Source organism: Branchiostoma lanceolatum, chromosome 7 (genome assembly GCF_035083965.1).
Source record: "Branchiostoma lanceolatum isolate klBraLanc5 chromosome 7, klBraLanc5.hap2, whole genome shotgun sequence".
Classification (NCBI taxonomy): domain Eukaryota; kingdom Metazoa; phylum Chordata; class Leptocardii; order Amphioxiformes; family Branchiostomatidae; genus Branchiostoma; species Branchiostoma lanceolatum.
The window spans coordinates 4,312,487-4,338,288 of NC_089728.1; the positions used below are offsets into that span (position 1 = coordinate 4,312,487).

At 41.3% G+C, this 25,802-nt stretch overlaps 2 protein-coding genes across 2 annotated transcripts in view; one reads left to right on the forward strand and one right to left on the reverse strand.

Moving 5' to 3' along the window:
• On the forward strand, positions 1-12,808 carry LOC136438648 (alanine--glyoxylate aminotransferase 2, mitochondrial-like). Its single transcript, XM_066433552.1, has 16 exons — positions 1-327; positions 1,172-1,236; positions 1,688-1,872; positions 2,346-2,469; positions 3,252-3,346; positions 3,719-3,812; positions 4,048-4,113; positions 4,722-4,749; positions 5,163-5,263; positions 5,583-5,675; positions 7,820-7,892; positions 9,539-9,598; positions 9,775-9,863; positions 10,404-10,553; positions 11,010-11,108; positions 11,539-12,808. Exons 1-16 carry the CDS (start codon positions 267-269, stop codon positions 11,665-11,667), a joined length of 1,512 nt encoding a protein of 503 aa, XP_066289649.1. The 5' UTR covers positions 1-266; the 3' UTR covers positions 11,668-12,808.
• Positions 11,843-25,802, reverse strand: part of LOC136438647 (ribosome biogenesis protein bop1-B-like) — a 17,040-nt gene continuing 3,080 nt past the window's right edge. Inside the window, exons 5-18 of the mRNA XM_066433551.1 lie at positions 24,790-24,907; positions 24,110-24,211; positions 22,934-23,035; positions 22,261-22,371; positions 20,769-20,930; positions 19,320-19,470; positions 18,638-18,770; positions 17,889-18,072; positions 15,583-15,693; positions 15,147-15,221; positions 14,608-14,710; positions 14,119-14,203; positions 13,760-13,867; positions 11,843-13,458 (exon numbers count right to left, since the gene is read on the reverse strand). Coding sequence (XP_066289648.1) covers positions 13,305-13,458; positions 13,760-13,867; positions 14,119-14,203; positions 14,608-14,710; positions 15,147-15,221; positions 15,583-15,693; positions 17,889-18,072; positions 18,638-18,770; positions 19,320-19,470; positions 20,769-20,930; positions 22,261-22,371; positions 22,934-23,035; positions 24,110-24,211; positions 24,790-24,907 — 1,699 coding nt within the window. The 3' untranslated portion in view covers positions 11,843-13,304. The remainder of the gene's footprint in view (positions 13,459-13,759; positions 13,868-14,118; positions 14,204-14,607; positions 14,711-15,146; positions 15,222-15,582; positions 15,694-17,888; positions 18,073-18,637; positions 18,771-19,319; positions 19,471-20,768; positions 20,931-22,260; positions 22,372-22,933; positions 23,036-24,109; positions 24,212-24,789; positions 24,908-25,802) is intronic.

Genomic DNA, 25,802 nt, shown 5'->3' on the forward strand with positions numbered 1-25,802 from the left:
CTAGTAATCAGATCGGCTGGCAGCCAGGTCAGGTCAGTGAGGTGAAGTGTTGATCAACAACAACTGGGCAAAGTCCAGGGTCAGGCGGAGTAGAGCTGACTTGGCGTCTTCCTTAGCGTCTTATTTCCCCAGGACGGAGGAAAACCACAAAACCAGAGGTCCAGTGGAAGTTTAGAGAGTGTTTGAGGTCCTGATTTTTACGATAACACCCCAGGGGCCCCGAACAAAATTATTCTGCCTGGACTTCCGATTTCCACAGATCCAAGATGCTTCCAAGACTCTCTCTCCTGGCAAGGTCTGCCCTGAAAGGGGCGGGGACTGCAAGAGGTGAGATTACTTGCACCGTAAAGATGTAAAAGTCGTGAAGTAATGCATCAAGCTAGCAGTCTTCTATAAATCATATGTACTTGTTGTCCCAAATCAACTCCAGATGTGCACGGGTTACTTGTCTGACGTTTTAACTCAGAGCCCTAGCATCAACTGTTTGTTTGAGGCGAAAGCAAATGTTTTTGAAAATTCACTACTCTTTCTTTGACTAGACAAACTCAGTTCTCTGACTAGACTGGTATAATATTTGCTGGCAGATTTGATGAATTATATAAGTGTGTCATTCTATTTAAGTGCAGCGTCAGCATTTTTTGGTTGAACATTGAGAAGCTGAAATCAGCCTGCAGGCCACTTTTCATAAGTTGAGGTCATGAAGGAAGAGGTGACATGGGTAAGGGTCAGGCAAAATAAAATAAACATACAGATTACATCATTGATGTTATAGTAAATTATCATTAATTAACGTTACACATACAAATGGTATGAAACACATAATAAATTGAAAGCTGTTCGCTTGGGTTATTTCTTTTACAACTAAAAGCTCACCATGTGGCTTTTATTTTTTATTTGTTTATTTCTGTATTCTTTTACTAGGGTAGTTCCAGTGAGTCCACAGTGGTTAGATTAGTTCTTTGTAACCAAGGAGGTTAAAATAAGATTTTAACCTGATTTTTAACGGCTGACTAAGCTATTGGATATTATTATTTTCTCCAGTTACCTTACAAATTATCTTCATGACAAAATATCAACACGGAAATACAGCTGAGTCTTGGGGTCTTCATTTCTTTTCCTTACTTTGTCATCTTGTGCTGTGCCCAAACTGTACACTTCCTGTGATTGACAGGTGTCCGTGTTGTCAGCACCCTTCCAGAGATGCCACCATGTGACTTCCAGCCAACGCCCTACAAGGTAAGTCAGACTTATCTTTATTAAGTATCATAAACTTTATTATTCAATGATAAAGCTACACATGGTCTCCTGCCTGCCTATCTGGGTCATGCCTGGGTCATTAGGCCTGTTGTGGAACTGGTCTGAGCTGGTTTCAGCTCTAGACTATACCATTATGTTGGAGGGGGGAATGATAAAAGATAGTCTCGTAATAGTGTAAATGCCTTTCAATTTTGCGGTAGGAAGAATATGACATGCTCACAGTGGCTTACAGTTCACGGTGAAAACAAGGGGGTAACTGTAAAACTTATATGCAGCTATTTTATGGCAGATCTAGAGATACAGATTTTGTTTGCATTTTATCCATATCAATAATCAAGTCATCAAAAAATCACCACTAGCCCAAGTAATTCATGTCCATCTCTTCTGTGTTATTTATAAGTACAATGTATTATATTTGTTTGTTTTTCAGGGTATGTCTTATGAGGATGCCATGCACCGCAGGAAGACTAACCTGACCCCCGCCCTCCTGACGTACTACAAGAAGCCGGTGATGGTGTACCAGGGCCACATGCAATGGTTGTGGGACGTCCACGGACAGCGCTACCTGGACCTGTTCGCTGGCATCGTGACAGTTAGTGTTGGACACTGTCACCCGTGAGTACAAAAGTCAAAATAAGTTTGTACCAGGGTTTTTTCTTAAAAGAGGAAGAGGGTCACTGCACCCCAATGCTCTGAGCCTCTAACCATATGCCCTCTTACCCAGGGGAGCAGATTCTTTGACAAGTATGGGATGCTAGGGATGCAACTAGGTCCCATTTTGAATTACCGAAGAATTTTCTAAAACTCAGAAATGTGGGAACCATTCCCCCGCTCTGTCGCTCAGCTCCCTTGCACCCCCATGCAATATTTTTCTAGAAAAACACCTGTGTATGTTAATAACATATTTTGTAAATTGTAATAGGAACTAGCACATAAATATCTAGGAATTCACTTTTTTGGTAACATTTTATTCTGACCTTGTACATAGTCTTAAGAATTTACATATTATTTTTGGTAACATTGTAAGCATGTACGCACTCTTAAGAATGTGCATGATAGTAGCTTTTATCTGGCACTGATGTCTATAGGAAAGTGAAGGAAGCTGCCAAGGAACAGTTGGACTTGCTGTGGCACACCACCAATGTCTACATGCACCCTCCCATCCACGAGTACGCAGAGAAACTCACCTCCTACTTACCTGGAGATCTCAAGGTACAATTCCACCGTATATATATCGTCTTAATTACAGGTTTGCAAAACCTGTTTCAAACTTGTAGCCATTGACGGGCACTACCATCTTGGGATTCTGACAGCTCCTTGTTGCCATCTTGTTTCCGGTCTAAATTTCCAAGGCTGCAGTACCATCATGGATTACTACTACTAGTCAATGCTTCTTAACCACCAATTTTCTTGATAATGAAGGAACAATCTTGGAATATTCTGCCAGATGCTACAAGAAAGGGACTACAACAATTTAGCTTCAACACCAATACTGTAAATAGTTTTAAGATGTTAAAACTTCCTGACATGAACTCAATAACAACATTATATTGTTTACTCAGGACTACAAATCACATTACCTACTTACGATTTTCCCCCAGCTTGATTAACTTAGACTGAAATGCGAATCTGTCCATATTTGCAGATGCAGATATGTATTTCTAGTTGAAGATTGTTTAAAACTGTATGAAGCTAATTAGTTTAAGTTACACCTCTTCTTGACTCTTGTATTGTTTTGTCACTTTTCGATTTTCTCCACTTTGTTATGTTATTCATGATTGTTTAATCCCCTTTTCCCCATTTATTTTTTCCTTTTCAAAGTAGCTACTGTCTCCTGGTATGTACACAAACTTAAGTCCTCTCTGTCTTTCTGTTTATTCATTGTTTGTCATCTTCAAAATGTCATCTTTCACTGAGTTTTAGGGCTAGATGTTATGTTTTTGGCGACACCTCAGGGGCAGAGGATTTTTTTATTGTGATACTTGTCCCTGCAGGTTTGTTACTTCACCAACTCTGGGTCAGAGGCCAACGACCTGGCCCTGCTGATGGCCCGACTCCACACTGGCAGTTTTGATGTCATCTCATTCAGGTCAGCGCAATTTCTGGTTCTTACTGTTTTCTTATTGATAAAGGCACCCACAAAGTTGCCAAGATATGGTGTGATTGAAATAAAGACATGTACAAAAGGTAAAGGGAATTTCCTTTTTGAAGATATAGGGACAGTGGGTTGTTATCTACTGTCTTAGGGCACTGTATTGGAAGGCGGAGCCCATCCCTCTCCTTCCACTGCATTTTACCTCTCCAACTGAAGTCAGGCACCCATTTTTACACCTAGTGGAGTGAGGAAAGTCATGTTAAGTGCCTGTCCCAAGGATGGAACATCTAGCCAGGAATTGAACTTGGGGCCTCTCGATCTCGCGTCTACATGTACTAATGTATAATTGTTTCCATTGGTTTACAGGAATGCATACCACGGTGCCAGTCCCTATACCATGGGTCTGACTGCCCACAGCACCTGGACATACAACATTGCCAGTGGGTTCGGACATCACCATGTAAGTCTCTATACTTCAGCTACACCAAGGCCTTACTTATAGGCAATATTAACAACATTTCCTGCATTCTTGAAGACCAAATGAAGAGAAACAAAGCTTGTTGAATTAGACTTACTACTCCTGTTATGTTTCTTGATAACATTATTTTTCCATTCCATCATGTCCATATGCTGCGTGTACGAATTGTATGATAAGTATTTTATTTTGATACTTGATTCGCCCCTTATCTCTTCAGACTATGAATCCTGATGTGTACAGAGGACTCTGGGGAGGAGCTCACTGCAGGGACTCTCCTGTCCAGGTCACTATGTGTACAGTATTATCACATCATTGTGTATAAATTTAGCTATTAGCGGCCCCATTCTACACAATGTACATTTTGTTACATTTTGTATAAGGACTTTGTATAATATGCCAATAACTTGGATGGTGTTATACATGTACGAGTATTCCCAGCAAATGGGACAAAATATATTTCGATATATTACTCTATTCCCTGAAATATGCCAAATAACAGTTACTTAAGCAACTGGTTATGATTTTGTAATCATATCCAGTTGCTTGAGTAACTGTTATTTGGCGTATCTTATTACCTGGATGCAGGGCTGTCTCCAGCTTCAAATTTTTTTCCCTCCCACTCATTGCTTAGGAGCCGATTTTTTAATTTTCATTGTTGAATCTGTCATTTTAAGCTAAAAAAATACATTTTCATCAGTTTTATCTCATGAAATTGATATTTTTGGGACGGAAAAGGTAAATTTTTGTCCGTCCCAAGAGGCAAATTTCCGTCCTGGGACGGAAGGACGGGTCCTGGAGACAGCCCTGCCTGGATGTATAACCTTCATTGACGTATTCCCTTAAATTCCTCAATTGTCTACCATCCTAACGAGATTCTGTGTGATGTTTCAGACTGACAGGAGCTGTTCCTGTGCAGCAGGTAGGTGTCAATCACTTTTCTATCTATCAAAACTGTCAAAATACCAGCTGCAGGGTTAGGAAATGTCGTTTAGGTCCTGTATATGGTATGAAACAGTATGGCCAGTGGACTAGCCCCCTGCTACAGTGATTGCACCACAGTGTGGCCCAGGGCTATGAAACAGAGATGGGCACCGCCCTATACATCAATAATGGTGTGGGAGGATTTTAACTTAACTTATATGGTATTACTTGAAGTTGGTATGAATTGCATGCCTCCCATTTGTGGCTGTTTTCAGGTGAATCACCTGCTTTTCATCTGTTACAACTGTTACAGTAGCTGAGGGGTTTTCAGGTGCTTTCAGAAGTGCTGTATTTAGGTGCTGTATTTGGTTTGATTCGAGGTAAACATGTCCCGTTTGCGACTGTGTTCAGGTGAGTGCATGGCAAAGGACATGTACCTGGAGCAGCTACATGAAGTCTTGAGGTACTCCACTGGCAAGAGAGTTGCAGGGTTTTGGGCAGAGGCCATTCAGGTTTGTTAACATCATTGAGCTTAACCCTTATGCCTTCGATAATACATTATAATTGGTGTCTGTGAGTAAAAATGTCTCTGCTATACATGTGTACTAGGTTTTATTCTATCTCTAGTAATGTTTTTCTCTGCTTTCAATCTAGACTGTCTAATTACACAGCTCACCTATCCCTTGACCTCGTTTTGGGGTCGTTGGGGCACCATGACTAGTTTCTCCACTATCCTCCTCCACCTCACTCTGTACTCTGCCGTAAATGTACTAATATTAGGAAAAGATTTTGCACTTTAAGTCAGTATCCTGTATAACTTGGTCTTCCCAGGGAGTTGGAGGAGCTATCCAGTATCCAAAGGGATTCCTGAAGGAGGCTTTCGCAATGATTAGAGAGAGAGGGGGAATCTGTATTGCTGACGAGGTAAGTGGTCTGTACATGTAGTATTCAACCTCAGGAAATCTTTCTCCTCTCCCTAAGTGTAATGTTTATGTAAATTTTTTAAGGATATGAAATATCGAGTAAGAGTGACAAATGCTTTTGCATCATTTCAAATCATGTTCCTTTTGTTTCACATAACCTATAACCGCCTTTACGTGTAAAACACCAGTGTTGTACAGTAGGTACAAGCTGCATAAGACAGGACTGGAAGGTTTGATCCACTTACACCGGGAAGAATCGCTACCCGATGTGCTTGAGGTGTGGCTCTCCTCAAACATGAGGCCACCAGCTTTACATCCCATCTGAGAGGACGTTCCTAACCGAAGCTAGATACTGACTTTCACCTGAGTTGAGTGTTAAAGGAAAGCTACACAAAAAATTGAAAATCCTTCTATGCTATGCTTAATATATTCCAAAGTCAAATTCTTACTTCAAGTAGTTTCACATAAGTCCGCCACAGTTCTGGGATTTTCCACAGTTTGCAACTTATGCCGTGCTGACGCCTTCTCCCCTGATAATTGAATTATATGACGTCAGTGTTTCAAATTTTTCACCTGATGATTGTATTATATGACGTCAGTGTTCTAAAATTCAATCATCAGGTGAAAAATTTGAAACACTGACGTCATATAATTCAATTATCAGGGGAGAAGGCGTCAGCACGGCATAAGTTGCAAACTGTGGAAAATCCCAGAACTATGACGGACTTATGTGAAACAACTTGAAGTAAGAATCTGACTTTGGAATATATTAAGCATAGCATAGAAGGATTTTCAATCTTTTGTGTAGCTTTCCTTTAAGTTAGAAGCAAGATGCATGTCAAGGTGGCAGGTGTTGCTGGATGCATCAAATTACACTTTCACCAACCAAATTACCCTGGCATTGTGGAGGAATGAATAGCAGTAGAGGAGAGCCTATTGATTTTTTGGCAGCACCATTGTTGGAATCTGTAAACCTGTTTAATGGGTGCTGCACAGATGTAGATCAATAGATCAAAAGATTATAAGACTCCCTACAGCTTGCGCATCGTCCTATCGGATGGGGACGTTAAGCCGGCGGCCCTGTGTATGAGGGAGCTTAAGGGCGCCAAACCTCTGCACGTAAAAGAAGCCAGCATGCTTATCAAAAAGAGTAGGGGTGACCCGGTGTTAAAGTTAAAGTGGTCCCATGCATCGAAGATGCGTAGGGGGCGCCCATCTCCCATTCGAAGCCCTTGGGCCACACAAGTGCAAGTCACTACAGCAGGGGGCTGGTCCGCTGGTAATGATGTGTGTGACCCGGTGTGCTTGGTCAAAAACACTTGAGCCGTAGCGAAGCCACATTGCACTACTAGCTAACGAAAAAGCATCATGCTTCATCCTCAGTCTGAGGTTCGACTGCTTTACCTTTACCTTACAGCTCATTGTGTCTTCATCAGCAGCTGCACACTTAGTAATGATCTAGAAACTCAGTATAAAAGAGAGACTTTGCTTCATGATGCATCACAACAAGCTTTCTGATTTTGTATCATGATTTAAATGACAAAATCTGAAGAAAGGATCAGTAAGCTACAGTAATTCTTGAATTTTTCATGGTGGTTTTATGTTCGCGGTTTTGGGGTAACCTTCACAAAGTGTATTGAAATGCTCAGCTTGTCGCAACATTTTCACCAAAAATAGCATCAGCTTCTTTACTCTTTGTATGCACTTTTGCTTGTAATTTTCATATTTATTTTGCCCCTCCTTCTCTATCCTCAAATGGAGGTACCGTGTTCGGGGAGAGCCACGCCTCACACACGTAAAAGAACCCACCACACCTTACGAAAAAGAGTAGGGGCATGCCCCGATGTGCGATGGTCCAAATCCTTTCTTCTGGAGTTGGTTGATTCACTACAAATCACTCGGATGGGGGTCTGGCAAACCTCCATCTCGTATCAGCCATACGGTGATTTACACCATTGACCCCGAAGGGAGACCTGGCACATCCCCATCTTGTATCAGCCAACGAAAGGGTATGTCACCCCGTAAGGGGCGGTATAACCCCGACGGTGCACGTCGCACATAAGCACGTCGACTACCTACCTACCTTCTTCTCTACATGCAAGTTTTGTTTAATCCTCATTCTTGATATATACGTTGTCTTGACAGGTACAGACGGGTTTTGGCCGGTTGGGCAGCCACTTCTGGGGGTTCCAGACACATGATGTCATGCCTGACATGGGTGGGTATTAGTGGCAAGTGTAGGGATGTGTACCAGTACAGCTTAGTTTGTACAGATACAGAGGTTTAACTAGACTGGCCGTCATTTGCTTTAAGAGCAAATTCAGGATGTTTCGCCCATACTCCTCATGCAAGAAGTGGGCTGTCCCAAAATAACTCCTGGGCAAATCCAAGTTTCTGCATAATTTATGCAAATGAGGTCCTCATGAGCATAAGTTATGTCTAGGTGCTTTCACCTTTCCTACATGTACCTACATGTTCAAGATGACATCCGCAGCTTTTACAGTAAGGAGAATACAACATCATGCATAAATTATGCAAGTGAGGTCCTCATTAGCATATGTCATGGCCAGGCGTGTGCACCTTTCCTAAAGCTACCTACATCTCAAATATGACATCTGCAGCTTGTACGGTAAGGGAAATACACGTTTCTGCATAAATTATGCAAATGAGGTCCTCATTAGCATAATTTTTGGCCAGGTGCATTCACCTTTCCTAATGGTACCTACATCTTAAAGATGACATCCGCAGCTGTCACGGTAAGGGAAATACAAGTTTATCCATGCATTATGCAAATGAGGTCCTCATTAGCATAATTAATGGCCAGGTGTGATCACCTTTGCTAACGGTACCTACATCTCAAAGATGACATCCGCAGCTTTTACGGTAAGGGACATACAACTTCATGCATCGATTATGCAAATTAGGTCCTCATTAGCATAATTTATGGCCTGGTGTGTTCGCCTTTCTTAAAGGTACCTACATCTCAAAGATGACATCTGCAGCATTTACGGTAAGGGACATACAACTTTATGCATACATTATGCGAATTAGGTCCTCATTAGCATAAGTAATTGTCAGGTGTAGTCACCTTTCCTATAGGTACCTACATCTCAAATATAACATCCGTACCATGTAACATAAGGTACATATAACTTTCTGTAATACCATTAGTAGAGGTACCCCCTGACATCTGCTTGGTTTTAAGTCCCAGATCAGGGGAAGTGTAGGAGGGCTTATGTTACAGTATGACCTAGTTCTTGCTGGCCCCGACAGAAAATAACCAAAAATTGCATCAAAAAATTGCAAAATAAATCATTTTGAAGTAGTGTATGGCAAAAAAAATAATGGGGTCCTTTGGGTAAATATCCAATGCACAACTAAACCAAATTTCAGGTCCTCAGCTTTCAACACCACGGCACTGGAGGCCATCATGTGCGACTTTTGTCTGAAAATGACCAAAAATCCTCCATAAAATCATTTTAAAAACTAATATCAAAAAAAATTTAAAAGGGTCTAGGGGTATACACGTACTCTACCTGCATACCAAATTTCAGCTTATTTGGTCGACGGACGACCGAGAAGAAGCGATTTGAAGATTTGACAGGAGAAGAAGGAGAAGGAGAAGGAGAAGAAACCTGACAAAAACAATATGTTTCGTTGGCGAAACATAAATACCTGTACCTGTACTTGAGGTTACGTTTAGGTACACATCCCCAGACTGAAGTGGCTAAAGTGATCTCAAGTGTGAGCAGTTTATACATTTATCACATGCTGTAGATACAGTGGCTTTTTTTGTTCAACTCTTAAGTCTCTGTTTATGTCAACAGCTGTATTTAAACATTCTTGTTATTTCTTCTTGTGCAGTTGTCATGGCCAAGGGTATTGGCAACGGCTACCCCCTAGCAGCTGTTGTCACAACACCAGGTAAGAACTGGATTTCCATTGTCAGTTTGTGATATACTAGTAGTAATGATAGATTGTAATATACTCTTACAGTTCGAGCATCTCAATTAACTCTTTTGACCTTTCACACCAACTGGTCACTAATAATGAAATGGTTATTTGTAATTCGTCTATTCTTTTTTCCTGCACTTCTCTAGAGATTGCCCAGTCCATGACCCAGGCTCTTCACCTGAACACCTTTGGGGGCAACCCGGTGGCCTGTGCAGTTGGATCTGCTGTGCTTGATGTACGAAACAGTTGGTTACTTGTCTAAGTTTTCACTTCATTGAAATAGGGTCAAATATAAAAGATGGTGTTCCTGTATTACTATTAGCAGAAAATTAGAGATTGTCAAGAGGGTGTACATGGGGGATCCTGGCAACGGTAAATTTCGGAGGCCCCGCAATACTTTATGGTAAATTTAAGAGAACCCACAATGGTTAATCATAATTTGACTTGCAAAAGATTTTAGAAGGAGATCATTGTATCGTTCCATAATGATTGTGTTCATTAGATGTCTGGTAAAACTACTCTGCGGACATGGATGTTCCATGGTGACTTTTGTGCAATCTAGCGTTCAACTACAGGATACGAAAATTTTGTCAACAATATAATGCTTTACAAATTCAGGATAACAAATTAAGTGCTACATAGAATTAGAGTGACCACTTACACTATACGAATAATTTATGACAGCACTTAATGTTGAATGGCTCCCGAGGTGGCTCCCGAAATGCACAATAATAAGTTCGAAAATTTGCTGTAACGAACACCCCCCTCCCCACAGGTGATGGAGGAGGACGGGACCCAACAGAACAGTGCTGATGTGGGGACATACTTCCTCCTGGAGCTGGCCAGACTGAGGGACGAGTTCTCCATCGTGGGGGATGTCAGGGGCAAGGGGCTGATGATCGGGCTGGAGCTGGTCAAGGATAAGGTAAGGAGAAACAATGTTTAATAAAACATTGGGAACGTTTATTATATTTGTTGATAATGGTTAGACATCCAGGTAATGAGAGAATCAATACACAAGTTACTCAAGCACCTGGATAAGTTCGCCAATGGTCATGACAATTCAGACAGCATATGCTGTGGGAATGTAGGGCTATCGAAGCATTGGACTATCAGAACGTAGGAACTGTCGTCAAAACATAGGGCTGTCGAAACAGGGCTGGTTGAACATAGGACTACCTGAACATAGGACTGTTGAAACAAAGGACTGTCAAAAAATAGGACTGACAGACCATAGAAAATGTAGGACAGTCGGAAGGTAGGGATGTGGAAACATATAGGACTGTTGAAACATAGGGCTAACAGAACAAGTGGCTGTCAGAACATAAGAATGTCGGAACTGTAGCGCTATAAGCCTGTAACCGTTCGGTCTTTCTTACAGGGTACCAAGGAACCACTGCCTGGTCCTGATGTCATCTCCATTTGGGAGGACATCAAAGACATGGGTGTCCTCATTGGCAAGGGCGGTTTCTATGGAAACGTAAGTACCTCACCTTTAGTATAAATGTTATCACACTGTAATCAGTGTTTATCTGGCTTGGTGTCCACCCACTTTTATGTGAGTATTGCAGAGTGGTATCTTGGCAGGATGTAATGTGGAAATGGTCGGTTTGACTCCAGTCCAATGTTGTAGCAAGGCAGGAATTGAGTGGAACATGGATTGATGACTCGCCGCTACACCTACAGTTATGTCAGGTTGTTACTGATAATGTTAGGGTACCAATTTAGAGATTGTCACAGCCAGTTGTATCAGGCTCTTGTAATGTCATAGAGTTTTAATGTAGGAGTTGTATTCAGATCAGACTTGTTTCTTCTTAAAATCTAAGCTCATGTCATTGACTGATTATCAACAAATACTGTGTTACTAGCTTTTGACTGAAATGTTGTGAAAAATGTTTTGCCCCATGTAGGTGTTCAGGATCAAGCCTCCCATGTGCCTGACAAAACAGGACGTGGACTTTGGTGTGGCCATCATTCGTCGGGCACTAGAAAAGTACAGTGAACAGACCCAGCAGACCAAGGCTGCAGCAGTTAACTAAGAGGGGGGCTGGCAAGATACCAAACATACAACTTTTTTTTTTTTCTGATTAACTCGAGAAGACTGTACTAGAGATGTAAAAGACAGTTATCTATCAAAGTGTAACAAAAGGTGGAAGAAATCAAAGCGAATCAAAATGATGATGTGACAGAGGCATTGAAAAAGGAGACACTATATAAAGCACATTCCTCATGTATTCTATGCATTGCAGTGGTAAAACCATTGTGTGGATAACACATGGTTAAATCTGTAAGAGTTAAGAATCCCTGCTTGCCTCTATCGTCAACAGGCAGTAGACTCAGAAGTATATTGCAAGGTTAAGTATAAAAGTAAGACCAGAAAAATCACTACAATAGTGTAAAGCTGTGATGACAAACAAGACATGTTTTATAGGTTGATGTATTTTATTACCTATTTAAACCTCCTTGGATCCACTAAGAACTGAGCAAGGCAATTAGGTCCATTTTGTTGATCAAACAGCAACATCTTGCTCCTTGTGCAACGTAACTTGGAATTGCAATCACATAGTTACAACTACTACTTCAGTTTGCCACTTTAGTTCAAACAATGATCTGGACCAGATGGTTGTTGCCATGGTTACTGGTAAAGTAGCAGACGCTCTGTGGTGTTCGATTACATTGTGTAGCAAGTGGCTGGAGGGGCTGGTCACCAGTATGTGTTTGAGTAAGACTAAGCAGACCAGTACCGGTAGTTTGTTAGGCTAGATCATGTGAAAGTAAACATTATGTAGTGCAAGTGTTAACTTTCTAGTTCATACTTTTAGTCTTACTTTGAACTTATATATATTTCCATTCTTATGTTGAGTTTTCTGTGTGATGGCTTAGGTTTAAAATTTTTCTACTAGCTGTATCGACATAGGGTTAAAGCCATTGTACTACCCAACAACGTGTGCCTGCTAGCGACCAAATACCGCAATGTATGTACAAAACAATTCAAGGCAATGTAATGATTATGTTGTGAATGTAGTAAATGTCATGGAAAAATCTAGTCCAAGAGTTATCCAACAAAAATATTGTACAAAATGTTAAAGAATGGAGACTTTATCATGGCAATTGAGGACATTGATTTCTTGTTTGAAAATTTGAATTACAATCTCTTGTCTGATCATGCTTCCACAGTAAGACCATTGTGTGTCTTTTTCATATCTTAGACAATTTTAATGCCGGTATAAATATATGTAGGACATACAAACAAAACAAAGATGTGTTTCCAAGGCTTTTGTTTACTTCTTTCTGCGTTATGTCAAATCATGATCAAGATCATTCTCCTACGCAGAACCTTGTCAGTGGCCTCTAGAATATACCTTGGGGAGGCTCTGCTAACAACGTGACCGGGCTGACGCTTCCACTTTTGTGGGCTTGGCCTCTAACAAGCTGCCAGCCAATCAGAGAACCAGCTTTACATAAAGAAAACATAGGTGATTCTCTGACTGGCTGACAACTGGTTAGAGGCCACGCCCACAAAAGTGCAAACTTTAACCTGGCTAAGCAGAGCCTCCCCAAGGTATATTGTATAGTCCACGGGGGAAGCTCTGCAGAAGAGAATGGATAAAGATGGGTCCTTTTCTAAAAATAGAAGATAGAAATACTTCTATAAAGATATCTGGACATTGCCTCCTCATGTATAAAGTCTGACAGTGGTGTCTGCCCCACAAGAGAAGACCCAGGGCTGTGTGGGGTGGAACTGGCAGTCCAGAGCTCCCAGGTTCTTGGTCACCTTGTGACCTCGCAGGATCTTCACAGGAACAATCAGGGGGTTCTGTAAAAGGTCACTGCAACAGAAGAAATGGGGGAGGGGGCATTTAAAAAGAAGGCAACAATATGCAAATCAACCCAGAAGAACAATCGGGTTCTGTAAAAAAAAAGAAATGGGGGAGGGGGCAATTTTCTAAAAGTAACCAATATGCAAATCAACCCAGAATGCAAAGCTAATGATTTGAAAGAATTAAAAAATCCACAAACATGAAAACACAACGCTGTACAAATGTAGATTGTTTGCATTATGTTTGTACCACGAAAATAGTCAAAAGTTAGAACCATACAGAGCATGTTCAAACTGAAGGGCATTGTTACCTGTACACCATGCCATGACAGATGACAACTGTGCCATCATCCGAGGCTGAGGCAAACAGCGGGTACTTCTTGTGGTAACAAACCTGACGCAGCGCCCTCTTGTGGTGCCTAGAAGCAGTACAACAGGAAAGTTGCAGTTGTCAATCTCTCAAGAAAATGTGAAACCACACTTTGTAAGAGCTTTACAAACATGTCTGCTATAATTAAAAGATTATCAACATCAATTACTTACGAATGTTCCAAAACCTTCAAGCCCAAAGAATGCGGTTTCATTCTGCATAACATACAAGTTCAGAGGTATGTCAGTTATGGAGGGTCTGGTAAAGACTTATGGACAGGTCCATGTCATCAAATCTTACCTGAGGGTCTGATAGGGTTTTGTGGACAGGTCCATGTCAAACCAGCTGAGCCTGCTGTCGTAGCTGCCGATAATTAAATTATCACCTGAGGTAGGGAAGGGAAAGTACATACATGAGGGCCATTCCACAGTGTATACACGAAACTGGAAAGCAAGTTGAACTACATGTACCAGCAGAACTGACTTCTTTTGAAAAGAAAACTTTCAGCTCTGAACAAAGTGCAGTCAGAACTGTCAGAGAAAAACACTCAGGGGACTGATAAAATCTGGTCTATGTGGACAGATGGTCAATATAGATAGGATTCTTAATTCTTTTGTCAATGGGAAAAATTATCTAAGGGACCACCAAAACGTGGTCACATTGGCCAGGCAATTCTTATGTAGAAGTGGTCACTTGTACAGGTTTGAATGTACCACAAAAGTACAACAAAATTCTCCTGGTGACTCTATGCAGTTCACCTTAACCTTGAAAAGAATGACAACACCCCACCTCCAGGATGTACAGCCATGCTGGACACCCATTTGCAGTTGGCCATGAGTTTCTTGGTCAGCTCCTGCTTCAGTAGGTTGTACACACGCACATATCTCTGGGTCTGGGAAAAACAGAAAAATATCATCTGTTTATCGATACCTTTTTTTACAATGTAGAAACAATGGCAGGGCAGATAACAATTGAAAGAAGACATTGAAGATTTCATACCTCCCTCAAATATTTCTGAGTTTTTGTGAATTTCTCAATAGATCTAATTCTGTCTACGCATTTTCCTGCGTGTGCAAATTTGGACCCGGGCCAAGCAAACTTTCCCATCCAGCCAGCCGATCTCCTGTTAGACCTTCTGCCACACATCACTCTACAATATTTAAGTGATTACGGTCACACACCAGGACAAACAAACACACAGACCAAAAACAATGCCTCTGTTTTAACAGAGGTAAAGACTATTTCGTACATCCCTCTTTTGTACACTGTGTTAACTATGTAGGACTTATAGCTCTCTAAAATCACAAATGTGATTGAAGCATCCTTACTGCTACAAACAGGAACGGCCTAACAGGGTGAAACAGCACACACTGCACCAGGCCTTTGGACTTCCTGAAGGGGTTCTGAAACAAACAAACAATAAAAGTGATCAATATTGTACTATAGATTATAGATTGCCATGTAGTGAATGGGAAGATACCCCAAAGGTCAGATTTGTGAGTGACAGGAAGTACTGTTCAGAGTGGGTAGAACTAGTTAATCTAATTAATCAGACATGACAGTCAATGGGAGAGGCTTTGGACTACATGTAATTCAATGGGAGGTATTGTTTTGGGCTGTCGATTTGTCGTGTTTTTGCAGCTACTTATATATTTTCCATATGTTAGTTTACAAAGTGTGTTTTTCAAAGAATTTGACTCAAGTTGTTTTGATAGATGCTGTCAACTGTCAAGATTTTGTAGGATAGAACAGATGAGAGCCCACCTGTGATCTTCTCTTGGTCAGCTGATGGATAAGCACAGACATGCTCCCTCCGTCTGGCATCACTACGGCAAAGTAGTCTCCCTTCCCATGCCACGTCACCTGTCGTATGGTCTGTGCGGGATAAACATCACAGGAACATTTTAACACACGGTTGAATCACAGAGTGGCTAGGCTAGCCAGGGCTCCAGACTAACTTTTAGGTCTAGGAGCACTGTGCCCCTAACCCAAAAAAGTTAGGGGCACCAGCAAAAATCTAGGAGCACCACTACAAAAAGTTGGAAGAACAAGAAAAGTCTTGGCCATACCAAGTAATACTCCTATTAATCAATGTAAGCAACCTGGAATAAAGTATTTGAATAGATCATAAAATATAAAGCCTACATTGATGGTGCAGAACAACTGGCAATGTGTGGTATATAATCTAGTTAGTTCTTGGGGAAGAATGATATCGGTGTAGAGGGCCGGGATTTTAGAAAAATTGGGCATAGGTTCCCAGGCTGGCCCCTATCCGGGGGCCACGGTGCCTCAAGTTCAACAAGTAAAAAAATACACAATGGTATTTTCAACTTGGAACAAGGCAATCAATGATTCACATGACCATTTGCGATGACATTAAAAATTGCATAAGCTTGAGTGATGTATTGAGATTTTCGAAAAAATTGGGCATAGGTTCCCCGGCTGGCCCCTATCCGGGGGCCACGGTGCCTCAAGTTCAACAAGTTGAAAAATACACAATGGTATTTTCAACTTGGAACAAGGCAAATAATGATTCACATATCCTTGAATGATAAATAAATAGATAACTCTGTTACTTAGCTATTGGTTTCATGACCAAAACAAATAAAGTCACTTTCCATAATTTTAAACTTCACTGCTGGCATTAAGTTCCAGAGGTTCATGTTCAGCTTAGAACCTATACTCAAGTCTGAACCTGAACTCAAGCCATGGCATATGTGTGTTAGAAATATTTTTTTCAGTTACATACAAAATTGCATGTTGGCAAACATTTTGCATGAAAAATATAATGCATACAAAATTATATACAGTCAGTAGTAAACACAAAAGCTCTCAAACAGTGAAGAATTCCAACATACAATATACAAGTTTAAAAAAAATAAAAACCTTTTTCTAATTGAGTAAAATTTCTAATATGCCAAAAATAACAAAGAAGTACTTGATTTCGCCCTAAGAAAGAATTAAGCACAATGCCGTATTGAATCTATCATATTATCGGGCAATATCGGCCCTCTATCGACATTTGAAACTGCAGTTTCACAAATTCTCGCTAGAGGGCGTTGTGTCGCTCTCGCGTGTTATTGCGAGATTTAGCGAGAGTTCGCTAAAAATTTCAACATGGCCGGTGTTTGTTTTTATTCTTCGCCAAATGGCCGAAATCGCGGGGGTTTTTGTCGATTTTTTGGCGTTTTTAGGCACAACTTAACAGGTTGACTATGGATGGAACTATTTAGTAAACATTTCCCAATGGAAATGAGGACATTTTTAACGCAAAATCTTCCGCTGAATCGAGTTCCTCCATGACGGGGACTGACTCAGAATTTCTTATTGTCACGAAATTGTCCCGAAACGTAAGTTGAATTGCCACTAGGAACGGATATTTTTTGTACCGCGGGTGTGGGAACATGATGGAAAATTCACCAGCAATTTTCACGGTAGCGTTGGAATACCTTATGTTTATTTTTCAGGTTACTGCTTAATTCTGCAGCTATTATCTAGGTGTAGGTCTTAATTTTTTATTGTCGCACCGTGCGACCGTGATTTTAAATCTAGTCGCATTCTCAAAAAACTGGTCGCATACATATTGTGTGCGAGTCGCACTCACGAGCGCTGCTAGCAGACGCGAGTTCGAGAGGTCACAGGTTTGATTCCTGGAATTCCAGGGTAGACGTTGTGTCCTTCGGAAAGTCACTTAACACAACTTTCCTCACTCCACCCAGGTGTAAAATGGGTACCTGACTTTGGCTGGGGAGCTAACGGTTGGTGGAAGGAGAGGGATGGGCTCTGCCTTCCAATACTGTGCCCTAGACCCAGTGGATAATAACCCACTGCCCCTACGGGACTATATCTTCACCTTCATCTTTTACCTTGGTTTCTTCCTTAGGACATATATGCAGAGCAAATGCCAGCTGCATATACATTTGTATATCAACCTGTTTTTCACTTACCAATAAAATTTGGCTGCCTAATTCATTATCATTATCATTTACTATATCAACTAAGACACAACATGATCTGTACAAGTCTTAAAATGTATGGGATAATGAACCCAACACTAGCATTGTACTTACTTTAGGATGTGCTATTCTGAGTCTGATCCCCGTGTCGTGTTCCTTGCCCTCTGCTGCCACCCACTCCACGGGAAGTTTGGTCTCCAGACTCTCCGGTGCCTCGTATGTGTTCAACAGGTTATCAGTGGAGTGATAAACCAGCTTATCACCCAGACTGGGGTTGATAATTATCACTTTGTTGTCACTGGGGATAACAGAAATTAAAGATATCAGATCACAATTGTTGCCAAATTGAATGTAATATGTAGGACTACAAACATAAATCAAAATGCACGCATACATGTAGCAGTTAGTGGGTATTGTGTAATTGTCTTTGCCAAGATTATGTTTTTGGTGCAGTTTGTTTGTATGTTTGTCTGTGTGGACAGCATAACTCAAGAATCTGTGGATGGATTTTTATGATATTTGGTAGGTGGGTGTGTAGGTGTTGGGAAAATGAAGGTCAAGTTTGACCGGTCTGCTAGTGGCTTTCTACAGTACTGCAGCTGAACTTATGCTTTTGATATCTCCTGTTCTGCATAAGGTCTTTTAGTGATACTGATAGATATCTGTCGTGTGAGCTTTAACATTCCCTTTATTTTCAAATGCTACAATGCTCAGTTGAAGGGTTCCTAAAACAAAAATAGTGAAATTGCAGGTAGAAATTTCCTTGTGTACTGATTTTTGATATGCGACAGAAGATACATGCCGCACAATCATGAAAAACACACAGCGTATGTATCACTAGTTAAGTAAATTATATAACTTACACGACAGCAGCCACTAAACAGACAGCGGTGTTGGGACACCAGGCCACACTGCGTACCCGCCCTCCCAGCTGCAGTACCTTCCTGCACCGCCCGGTGGCCACCTCCCAGAACCGCAGGGTCTCATCATCTGAACCTGCAGAAAAACAGGATCAAGGCCATTGATTTCAGAAGTGTCAATGATGAAATCAAACTTCTTATAGTAACTTGTGTTGGGTCACAGAAAGTAAATTTCATGGATGGCATAAGCTTGCCAAATGATTTTTGTCCCCCTCTGAAAATGGGAAAATATATTGTGTGGTAGCCTTGAGCGTTCTTGTGGAAGTGACACTAGAGTGGTAGCCTTGAGTGTAGTTGTAGAAGTGAAACTAGTTTGGTACTTGTAGTGATACTAGGCTACCACACTATTGTCACTTTGTGCACTTCTTGAATAGAGGGATGAGAGACTCATTGGCTAGCTGTGTTTTGTCGCCTCAATTCTTGTTACAACATGTATGGTCTCTATTTTGAAAATTTATGCATCTTGCCTTTCTTATAAACCATGTTTTTTTTTCACTCTAGCATTAGATATGGAGTCCGCAAAGGATGTTATCCATAACATTTACATGCTGTGGCCTAAATTGCAGTATGTAGTATCTTGACTGTCAAGATTTCTTCAATGAGCCATAAAGAGACATTTGCTCACCTGAGACCAGCCACTGTCCCGTAGGCTCCACACTGATGCATCTAACGATGTCTGTGTGCCCTTCATACACCACTGACAAGGTCGTGGGGAAGGGTTGAAGGTCGCGAGGTTTCGGAAGCTTGGGGATCAGGTCTTCCGCTGTCACATTGGCCTGAAAGTGTACATCATAGCATTACATCAGAACATGTAGTTCGACAGTAGTTTTGTTCGATACTCCGATTGCAATGATGTTCTGGACCGGACCAGATCTCAAGGTATCTTTTACAGTAATTTGTACACATTTTGTGTGCACCTCTGTCGAAAATTCAAACACCAGATTTGGATGTTGGAATTGATGGTCTTAACATTTTCTTGATTTGAGGACACCAAATTGTTTCCAAGTTCTAGCACATTTCACAAAGAAATTATCGGGTGGATATGACAATTAACAAGAATACAACAGTGTATTCCGCAGCCCTCTCATAGGTCAGATTGCTGGTACCTTGGATGACACAGAATGCACTGTGAAATATTCTAGATATGATAATACATTACATTTTGATTGTCTGATGATTTGGATGCAGTTGTGTGCTCAGTATATGCCTATGGCATTGACATCAATGATTTGTCAGAGGATTGACAGATATTTCATACATCATCGCACACTGCATAGACACAGGAACCGATTTGTGCAATAAGAGCTTCTCTGTACCACAAACAGTCCCACAGGCTATTGAGGAGAAACACACTTTGAGCACGTAAAAAATCCCATTGCACATTAACGACAAGTGATGATATTGATATGCCGGGCTCGAAATAGTGGGTGCATGTGCACCTTTGTGCAGCCAAAATTGGAGCTGCGCACCTAATTTTTGACTGTGGGTGTACCAGTGCACCAATCCTAGATATTTTTGTATGCTAGAGGGTAAAGGTACTATATACAGATTCTGAATATTCCTGACAGTAGCTATCAGAAAAAGTGATATAACCTTATTTCATATGGTGCACCCAAAATTCTTTCTGTGCACCTTATTTTTTTGGTTGGGTGCAACAGTGCACCTATTACCAAAAATAAATTCTGAGGCCTGATATGTCTAAGTCAACGTGATAATGACAACAACCACCACAGACAAAGGAGTGTCCCTGTGGTGTAGTGGTCTGCGCTTCTGGTACTAGCCACATCTGGTTCAAATTACTTGGACCAGAAGGCCCGGGTTCAAGCCCCGGGTTAGGACACTTCTGGACAAGAGGCGCATTGAGTCATACCAAAGACTTTATGAAAAATGGTACATACTTATGAAACAGTATGGAACTTAAACACACCCCACTGCCAGTGGACTAGCCCCCTGCTGCAGTGATTGCACCACAGTGTGGCCCAGGGCTATGAAACGGGGATGGGCACCACCCTATACATCAATTATGGTGTGGGAGGATTTTAACTTTTTAACTAACCACAGACAAAATTCTCACCCTCATTTTCCTCTGCCGTGGACACAGGTACAGATCCAGACATCTCTCAAACCTCTCCTTCACAAACCCAGCGTAGGCCGGAACCTTCCTCAGGGCGTCATACTTCTTGGACAGGAAAGCCTGTCGCCTGTCCTCGGGGTCTGCCTGATTCCAGGCTAATATCTGGGGATAATGAAATGTATATGAAAATTTTGCCACAATGAAGACTACTATTCTCCTGAACATTTTTGGCAACACTACAGAAGGAGAAACTTTTTTAAACTACAGTAGAATCCGCTTAACTGCACCACCCATTTGTCAGCGTTTTGGGTGCAATTATCCGGCTGGTGCAATTATGCGAAATGCCCAGCTGGACCGCACCACCATGGGCGAGGGGGTGTATTGTTAGTCAGAAACACTAGCACAAAGAAAACAGACGAAATTATTCAGTTAGTATTAACTTTATTCATTGACCCTTTGCTGAAAATAAAGAAATGACGACGAACCTGATTTTGCATTCTTTCATTTTTCCATGCGATATAACGTTACCGCATTACAACACACGTAATGTTACAGGGGAGGCATTCTGAAACATCATCATGCCACTCATTGGATAACAGTTTCTGTGTTACATTACGTGGAGTGCAGTTAAGTTGTCGATTTACGTAAATTATGTACCGCCATGAAACCAGGAGTTGAAAGTAAAACTTGGTTACTGATTACGGGTGACCCGCCCGGGACCTCCCATACGATTCCTATCAACGTAACTGTCATTTGTAGCGCGTTTGCCGATTTTAGCGCACCTTTTCAGTTAACTCGTCGAGGATTTTTGAAAAAAATTGGTGCAGTTATCCGGCATTGGTGACCATGCGCGGTGCAGATATGCGGAGTCACTAACAATGCAGTGAATGGGAACCGGTTTTGGATATTGAGATTCGGTGCAATTAAACGGAAGGTGCTTTTATCCGAGGTGCAATTAAGTGGCTTCGTCTGTAATAAATTATTATCTTGATGAAAATCGGCAGTATTGTAATCAGTTTCTGTGTTTGTTTGTTTGTTTCAGTGTGCATCTGCAGTCATGTGAATATTGCAGAGTGGTTTTATTTGTCCCAACTGTGGCCAGGACTGCCATGCCAGGATAGGACTGACAAGTCACATAAGACACTGCCCTCAGCCATGACATCAGAGCTAGCATCATCTCTCAGGGTGGAAGGGTGCCCACTAAATGTAATTCTACTACCGTATCTATATATAATAATACACCATACATTTCATTGAGTATTGTAGTTTACAGGAAAAACTTGAGACAGGAAATTTGATGATTTCTTCTTTATATCACATTTGGATGCAGTTGTGTGCTCAGTACATGCCTATGGCATTGACATCACAGAGTCAGAGGATTGACAGATATTTCAAACATCATCGCACACTGTTGACTCGTGGCTACACCCACACAGTAATGTCAGGTCGTTGGGGGTACCCACTTAGAGCTTGTCAAGTTTTCAACTCTTACCTCCTCTTCAGATGGCAGGTACTCCGGGGGTGGGTTGTACGACTCCTCGTGGCCAGGCAGTTTCAGCTTGGGCGCAGGGATGTGAGTCTGGTAACGCTTGTCAGGAGTGTACTGTACACAGGGGGAAATATGGGGAGTTCTAGTAACCCAATAGACTAATCCTGACTGTCCATCACAATTAGCACAGGGAAACAAGGGGAGTTCTGGTGACCCAATACACCAAATCTGACTGTCCATCACAATTAGCACAGGGCAGCAATGGGAGTTGGTGATCCGATAGACCATCCTGACTGTCCATCACAATTAGTAGTTCAACCAATGATAGCGTGGTAATTAATGGTCTGACCAATGAGAGAGTGGCTGTATGTCTGACAGAAATTTTCATTTTCATGTTATCATTTTGTATTTCTTTATATTTTAACAGAGGCCATGGCCTAGTCCCCCAGCATGATGCAATCCTGTATATCTAAACTGAACACACTTGAGGGTGCTGCACTTGAGATCTCTCAAATACATGTACAAGTGTGTTTCAAAGTGGTGGATATATGTATTAAACCCGGCGGATTAGTGTTATGTCAACTGTACTTCTAGTTTTAATAGACATGGTACAACAGAGACTACTGTGTCTTCAATTACTACAACGCCTTGACTACAACAAAAAAGACAGCCCCACCTGATTGTCGTTCTCCCAGATATCGTAATACTTGGGTTCGTCATCGCGAGCCTTCCTGGGTTTGATCCAGCCCATCTTAATGGCATGGACCAGCTTGGACACCTGGACAGTGGGTGGATGTTTGACTGTGTAGTCTGATCAAGAGCAGCAACAAACCTTTCCCATATCACATCATATTTATTAAGTCTACATGGGCTACATATAAGGCATTGCACTTGCAGCAATATCTAATTCTGATTTGTCTATACATTTATGTGAAGCATACAGCACCTGACATTCCGTCATTTCACAGAATTTTGGTGTGTCTGACAGAAATTTCTCCGACCATTCTGCCATTCGTCTACACATTTATGTGAACCATACAGGACTCTAGCCGGCTCCCGTCAGTCCGTCATTTGACAGAATTTTGCTGCTACTGTCAACCATGACGGATAAAAATCGGTGGGTAAGATGTTCCGAATTTGAATACAATGACAAAAATTTGTACACAAGATGGGAAAAAATTATTCTTTGTAGTATCCTTCTGTCAATGGGAATTGGGATGACACAAAAAAATCCAAGCTGGCTAAAACCCTGGAAGCATATCATCTTCCCTCCTTATGCTTGGGTCACATTCCTCAGCCGGGATCCGGCCGGGCTGTTTGCGGAAACGAAAAATTAAAATGTATATCAATAAATATGCACAAGCTATGCTCTTGAATAATTTTTGGTACGTTTTGTGTTTTTTGTTGTCTTTTATATCATACTTTTTGTTCCCAAACACTGCCCGGCCGGGCCCTGGATTGGAAATGTGACCCAAGCATTACTAGAGAGTTGCTGGTTTAATATTGTACCTTGACCACCTCCAAACATACTCAATGCCAAGTTGAGCAGACCTGGAAGGGTCAAGGCTGAGCAATGTAGCACCACTGCTTGACCTGAGTTGCCACGGCAACATAAACAACCAGGCTCAAATGTGGTGCAAACCTTCATCTATCCAACTAAGTCTAGGAATATCAAAGTTGTGTTTTCTCAAAATATTAGGGTTGGTCTTTTTTGTGTAGGCCTTTTATAAAATAGTAAAAAGTAATTTAAACTATCTTACAATGATTTGTATTACTAGTACATTCACTGTGGTTTTAACTAAGTTAAAGATTTTCAGAACTGCTGAGAAATGCCTTCTAGACTGTATCTTACCTTCTCTTTCTCTACCAGGGACGGGATGAAGCTGCGTTTGTCTCGAGGCCGGTTGGTGACCGGGTGGATCATCTTCTCGTGCGTGAAGAAGTCTATATATGGCTGGAATGGGAGAGTCAAGTCAGTAACCACATTTATGTCATACCTGGGCCATATTTACATTCAATACAGGTATTCCAGATCGGTCTGTATTTTATGGTAATTCAAACGCACTTCATGTGTGCCTCTGTCTAAAATTCAAATACCAGATTCGGATGTTGGAATTGATGGTCTAACAATTCTTTTGTTTGACTTTGAGGACACCACATTTTTGTCAACTTCTGGCTCATTTCGCATAGAAATGTGTGCTTTCTTGGGTAGGTATGACAATCAACAAGAATACAACATGATGATAATACAGCACATTTTAATTGTCTGAAGACATGACATCTGACTTTTTCTTTACATTATGATGCAGTAGTGTGCTCAGTTCATGCCTATGGCATTGACATCACAGATGTTCAGAGGATTGACAGATATTTTCATAAATCATCGCACACTGCAACTGATCTGATGCGGAAAAGTGTTAAACCTTTTCCAACTACTCTGTGTTAACTCTTTGACATCTTGCGCTGGCACCATGATGCAGCTCACTGCTGTACATGCAGTCACTGTAGCTCAATGCCCTACAGGTCACTCACCTCATATGGATTGTAGGCCTTGTCTGGGTATTTGCCAGACTGGATCTGCTGGATGATGTCAAGTTCCTCATCTGTTAGTTTAACATCCTCTCCTGTGGTCTTGTCTTTCACTGTTCTCCTGTAACACAGTCAGACGCAATGTTAATCATATGAAATCATACAAACTAGCAGAAGAAAATTCATGCTTGGCCAAATTTTCCCAAAAAAATGCACTACACATACATATGTGTATATGCACCAATATACAAAAGTGATAACTACTACATGTACTTACAAGAACATTAGTCTCTTATCATAAATACAGTGCTATGTACCGTATATCAATAGAAACATTGGTTAATTTATTGCCCTTTCATGCTTGCCTTAGGCCACACTGATTATATAGATGACATTGGCAAGAGAATCAATTTTTGTCCAATTCCCAAAAAAAATTCATAATGCAAGGATAATTCTAAGTTGGCCCTAAGGATGAAGTAGTGTGCTCAGTACAAGCCTATGGCTTTGACATCACAGATAATCAGAGGATTGACAGATGTTAACATACATCATCGCACACTGGTAGGAAGAAGTCCATCAAGCACACTTGTACCTCATAACAATTAATATCATATTCTCCGGCCGAGGAAAATCAATGTTGTGCTGCTGATTACAGTCCTGAAAAATTAGGGTCGGCAAGTAGGGATTCTCTTTTAGATTTCGGCCAAAGTCATCCACATCCAACAAATTCAGTTTAAAAATGCATCAAGACACTGGTACTTTCAACATTGTTGTAAATTGTACATTTCAATTAATTGGCAACTCTGCTTCAATATGCTCGAAGCATCTCTGACACGGGACCCCGATTTTACATCTCTACTGTAAAACGGGTGCAGGCCCAACCAAGATGTCCTGACCCAGGATTGAATCAGGTCTTACAGGTCTTTCTGTTATCAACTGATTCAGGGCTCGAAATAGTGGGTGCATGTGCACCCAGTGCACCCAAAATTGGAGCTGTGCACCTAATTTTTGACTGT